At 57.8% G+C, this 5,518-nt stretch overlaps 2 protein-coding genes across 2 annotated transcripts; both read left to right on the top strand.

The window, feature by feature from the left end:
- Positions 1-185: 185 nt before the first annotated feature.
- SDRG_16474 (hypothetical protein) lies at positions 186-1,378 on the top strand (the record flags this gene model as incomplete). Its single annotated transcript, XM_008622688.1, has 2 exons — positions 186-1,039; positions 1,090-1,378. The coding sequence occupies 2 exons, from the start codon at positions 186-188 to the stop codon at positions 1,376-1,378; spliced, it is 1,143 nt and encodes a 380-aa protein (XP_008620910.1).
- Positions 1,379-2,121: 743 nt separating this feature from the next.
- On the top strand, positions 2,122-3,473 carry SDRG_16473 (hypothetical protein; the record flags this gene model as incomplete). The annotated part of the gene is made up of 3 exons (XM_008622687.1): positions 2,122-3,144; positions 3,188-3,248; positions 3,303-3,473. The coding sequence occupies exons 1-3, from the start codon at positions 2,297-2,299 to the stop codon at positions 3,471-3,473; spliced, it is 1,080 nt and encodes a 359-aa protein (XP_008620909.1). The 5' UTR covers positions 2,122-2,296.
- Positions 3,474-5,518: the final 2,045 nt, after the last annotated feature.

Raw genomic sequence — 5,518 nt, 5'->3', positions numbered from 1 at the left:
ATCATAGTGGTAACCAGGGATCTGATTGGTGGCTGTGGGCGAATAAATTGCTTCTGATTGGTGGACATTTGGCTGCTGGCAGCCGCCGGCGCACTTTGCCGAGCGTCCTACCTGTTACAACGAATAGCGAGTATCGAATGCTAGAGGTTATCGTGGCGATCGCCCATTTTCGGATTTCGATTGACATGGACAGCTCCGCGACGCGCATCCGCCCCGACCCAACTCACCGCAGTGCGACAGGCCACTGTCTCGGGTGCGGCTCGCGTACTCGGCACCACGACCACTGCCCGCACCATCCAAAGCGCCGCGGCAGCTCGGCGGCGGACCAAGGCCAACAGCTCATGCTCCCTCACTTGCCGAGACTCGAGCCTGCCGTCGTCGCTGCAGACGCGGGTCCAGGACCAGACGACTACAACTGCGATGCGGTCCATGAAGGAGACGATGAAGGAGATGAGCCCGTCGGCTTCAATCGCTCCGATCTCAAGGCGCACCTCGATGAGCACTGGCGGCGCGTCTCGGCGACACTCCCGAGGATGTATGGCACTCGTGTGGCCCAGTCGGCGACCTTGGACAAGACCAAGTGGTCCAACGACTCTTTTATGCTCCCCAACGCGCTGCTCAAGGCGGGCGACGCGACGATGTTCGACTTCCTCTTCTCCAACATGCAAGTCTTTGTCTTGTGCCCATTCTTGTTTTACGGCGAAGCCATGCGCGAGTTCGAGCTGACATGCGTTGCCTGCGGGGAGCAAGGGTGCCATCTCAATGGTTGGAACAGCTCGTGGCAAGTCGTCGTTGGCTTGGAGAGCGTAGCGTTGGGCAAAGTCCGCTCGTTCAAGCAAGTCATCGCGATGGCGCTGATCAACGACTTGGCCGTCGTGCAGTACAAGACCTTCACGTGGCCCGTCGACAAATTTACCTTCAAGGACGCCGAGCACTTGAAGGCCTATGGCACTAAAGCCGTACCGAAGGCGATCCAGGCGGCGCAGTCAAAAGGCAATACGCACCAGGAACGACAAGACTTCAACCAGCAAAGCGAAAAGTTGCGGCGGACGACGGAGCTCCATCCTGACGCTGCGCCTTGCGCTCAAGGTACAGCAGCCAGCACCGCGCCTCCAGTGCCAGCACCAACATCATCAGCACTAGCTCCTGCAGCGCCAGCTCCGACAGCACCAACTCCTGCAGCGCCAGCTCCAGCACCAACACCTCCGGCGCCAACAGCTCCAGCACCAACAGCTCCGGCACCAAGAGCTCCTGCACCAACAGCTTATGCACCAACAGCTTCTGCACCAACAGCACAAATGCGGGCAACCTTGACGCCGGCCCCATCTGGCCACCGTGCTGCAAGAGTCAACAGTCGCAATTTAGCTGCACGGCCTAGCCAAACTCGAGCGTCTTCGCCATCGCGGTCGAGCACAGCCCGACGCGCCTTCACGGCGCGCCAGCCGCGACAAGAGGACACGCCTTGCGTCGAGTGTGGGCTACCCCGACGGAAATCGCACAAGTTCGACTCTGCCGGTTTTTCGCCCTGTCGTTTGGCCACGGTGAACAAGTACACTGCTAATCCTAAGCGGTTCAGAAATGCCGAGGGCAAACGAGAAACTGCGGCCGACGCAATGCAGCGCGTGTGGTCGACGATGAACACCGAGCAGCGGAATGCGCTGTACCAAGCTGCCATGGTCACGCAACGCAGTTTAATATAGGCTAGCAGTAAAGAATGTACATTTTGCGACGATTTGCACGATGGATGCGCTGGAAGATAGTCAATCGCCTTCTAGTCATCCAGCATCTCGCATCCTGAAACGCCATTTCGGTTGGTGTGTCAAAGTTGGTATCCAGCGATCCTATTCGTCGTTGGGACTGGTATCCAGGCATTTGATTGGCTGTTGCGTGGCGGTTGCCATGTCAAAGTTGGTATCCAGCGATCCTATTCGTCGTTGGGACTGGTAACCAGGCATTTGATTGGCTGTTTCCTGGCGGTTGCCGGACGGTTGCCATTCCGAGGCGCTCCCATTGGCTGGTATCTGCCATGGTGGCGAATAACCAACCGTACATCGTCCGGAAATCGGGCACCCATCCCGGAAAAACTCCGGGCGAATGGCGTTGGAATCCCAGATTATCTGCCACCTCGCCTTTCTGGGCGAGGCTGCCAAATCTCTGGGATCATAGTGGTAACCAGGGATCTGATTGGTGGCTGTGGGCGAATAAATTGCTTCTGATTGGTGGACATTTGGCTGCTGGCAGCCGCCGGCGCACTTTGCCGAGCGTCCTACCTGTTACAACGAATAGCGAGTATCGAATGCTAGAGGTTATCGTGGCGATCGCCCATTTTCGGATTTCGATTGACATGGACAGCTCCGCGACGCGCATCCGCCCCGACCCAACTCACCGCAGTGCGACAGGCCACTGTCTCGGGTGCGGCTCGCGTACTCGGCACCACGACCACTGCCCGCACCATCCAAAGCGCCGCGGCAGCTCGGCGGCGGACCAAGGCCAACAGCTCATGCTCCCTCACTTGCCGAGACTCGAGCCTGCCGTCGTCGCTGCAGACGCGGGTCCAGGACCAGACGACTACAACTGCGATGCGGTCCATGAAGGAGACGATGAAGGAGATGAGCCCGTCGGCTTCAATCGCTCCGATCTCAAGGCGCACCTCGATGAGCACTGGCGGCGCGTCTCGGCGACACTCCCGAGGATGTATGGCACTCGTGTGGCCCAGTCGGCGACCTTGGACAAGACCAAGTGGTCCAACGACTCTTTTATGCTCCCCAACGCGCTGCTCAAGGCGGGCGACGCGACGATGTTCGACTTCCTCTTCTCCAACATGCAAGTCTTTGTCTTGTGCCCATTCTTGTTTTACGGCGAAGCCATGCGCGAGTTCGAGCTGACATGCGTTGCCTGCGGGGAGCAAGGGTGCCATCTCAATGGTTGGAACAGCTCGTGGCAAGTCGTCGTTGGCTTGGAGAGCGTAGCGTTGGGCAAAGTCCGCTCGTTCAAGCAAGTCATCGCGATGGCGCTGATCAACGACTTGGCCGTCGTGCAGTACAAGACCTTCACGTGGCCCGTCGACAAATTTACCTTCAAGGACGCCGAGCACTTGAAGGCCTATGGCACTAAAGCCGTACCGAAGGCGATCCAGGCGGCGCAGTCAAAAGGCAATACGCACCAGGAACGACAAGACTTCAACCAGCAAAGCGAAAAGTTGCGGCGGACGACGGAGCTCCATCCTGACGCTGCGCCTTGCGCTCAAGGTACAGCAGCCAGCACCGCGCCTCCAGTGCCAGCACCAACATCATCAGCACTAGCTCCTGCAGCGCCAGCTCCGACAGCACCAACTCCTGCAGCGCCAGCTCCAGCACCAACACCTCCGGCGCCAACAGCTCCAGCACCAACAGCTCCGGCACCAAGAGCTCCTGCACCAACAGCTTATGCACCAACAGCTTCTGCACCAACAGCACAAATGCGGGCAACCTTGACGCCGGCCCCATCTGGCCACCGTGCTGCAAGAGTCAACAGTCGCAATTTAGCTGCACGGCCTAGCCAAACTCGAGCGTCTTCGCCATCGCGGTCGAGCACAGCCCGACGCGCCTTCACGGCGCGCCAGCCGCGACAAGAGGACACGCCTTGCGTCGAGTGTGGGCTACCCCGACGGAAATCGCACAAGTTCGACTCTGCCGGTTTTTCGCCCTGTCGTTTGGCCACGGTGAACAAGTACACTGCTAATCCTAAGCGGTTCAGAAATGCCGAGGGCAAACGAGAAACTGCGGCCGACGCAATGCAGCGCGTGTGGTCGACGATGAACACCGAGCAGCGGAATGCGCTGTACCAAGCTGCCATGGTCACGCAACGCAGTTTAATATAGGCTAGCAGTAAAGAATGTACATTTTGCGACGATTTGCACGATGGATGCGCTGGAAGATAGTCAATCGCCTTCTAGTCATCCAGCATCTCGCATCCTGAAACGCCATTTCGGTTGGTGTGTCAAAGTTGGTATCCAGCGATCCTATTCGTCGTTGGGACTGGTATCCAGGCATTTGATTGGCTGTTGCGTGGCGGTTGCCATGTCAAAGTTGGTATCCAGCGATCCTATTCGTCGTTGGGACTGGTAACCAGGCATTTGATTGGCTGTTTCCTGGCGGTTGCCGGACGGTTGCCATTCCGAGGCGCTCCCATTGGCTGGTATCTGCCATGGTGGCGAATAACCAACCGTACATCGTCCGGAAATCGGGCACCCATCCCGGAAAAACTCCGGGCGAATGGCGTTGGAATCCCAGATTATCTGCCACCTCGCCGATTTCTGCCGTCCACAGAATGGCCTCGTTCTCGTTCTCGTCCTCGTTCTCGTTCTCGTCGACTTCCATCGCAGCCTCGTCAATGTCAAACGACAGCAGTGCATGACAGCACGCCAAGACGTTGGTGTCGTTGACATATCCGTCAGTCACCCCATGCTTTGCCTGTTCTAGTAGTGAAGAGCGCTTAAGTAGAGTAGCTAGCTCGTCGATCTCGAGGGCTTGCTGGACGGGTCGGTCGACATCTTGCTCTAACAGAGCGTTCAGAGGGGCGGGCAGTACGGAGGCCTTTGCCCAGCATCGGCGAATGATGTTCTCGGGCGTGTCGTCCCATGCCGCGCGGAGCCAATCGAGGCAGTGCGAGAGGTGCATGTGCTTCTTGACGTCGAACTGGCTGCTGGATTTGGATGCGAAATGAGAGTCCAGCTTGTCGAAGAGGTCGCGTAGTTGAAGCTTGCGGTATTTCGCCTCGAGACTGCGGACGATGCCCATGTCGATCGGCTGCAAGACGCTCGTTGCGTTTGGAGGCAAGAGGAGGAAAATGATAGACTTGTACTGGTTTGGTGGCGTTTCATTGTCTATGCAGTGTAAAAGTGTTAGCACAGCCATATTCAGGTGGACAACTATCGTACCACGCACTGCAACCACTTGAGCAAAGCGTGGTCGATGGCCTTCGTTGGGTACACCACAGTAAGCGTCCGCCGCTTGAACTTCGTGCCGCTTAGTCCGTACGCCCGCTGCGCTTGGAGCTCGGCGTCGCTGCGTTTCATCAAGGTGGTGATTGCCTGGCGCGAGACGCCGTACTCGCGGGCAACCTCCGCCCTCATCTTGCCGGCCTTGACCTTGCCCACGATGCTGGCTTGGTCGGCGATGCTGAGGCGTTGGCGACAAACGCGCTGGTGCTTCGGCGTGGGGGCCATGCCGTCAATTGAGAAGTGAGGGCCCCAAGAGTCGAGCGCCCCGCGTCAAACGCTCCAGCCACCTCACTTTTGACCGCGAAACACGTCTACAGCGTCTGATTGACCAGTTTAGGCGGTACAGATTTTAATTGGTCAGCTCCGGCGACACGGCATCTGATTGGATCGACCGATGGCGCCAAGTGTGAGACCAGATGTGTCTGTATTCCCCTAACCCTCCAATTCCCTTGTCAATTAACGCAGAAGGTGTCTGTAGTACTCAATAGTGGAATTCGTGGAAAACTCAGCCCCTCGGAAGAAAAAAGCAAGCAAAAG

This window comes from Saprolegnia diclina (genome assembly GCF_000281045.1).
Source record: "Saprolegnia diclina VS20 unplaced genomic scaffold supercont1.131, whole genome shotgun sequence".
NCBI lineage: Eukaryota > Oomycota > Saprolegniomycetes > Saprolegniales > Saprolegniaceae > Saprolegnia > Saprolegnia diclina.
Note: the sequence above shows the minus strand (reverse complement) of the source record. Positions and strands in the feature narration are given on the sequence as shown.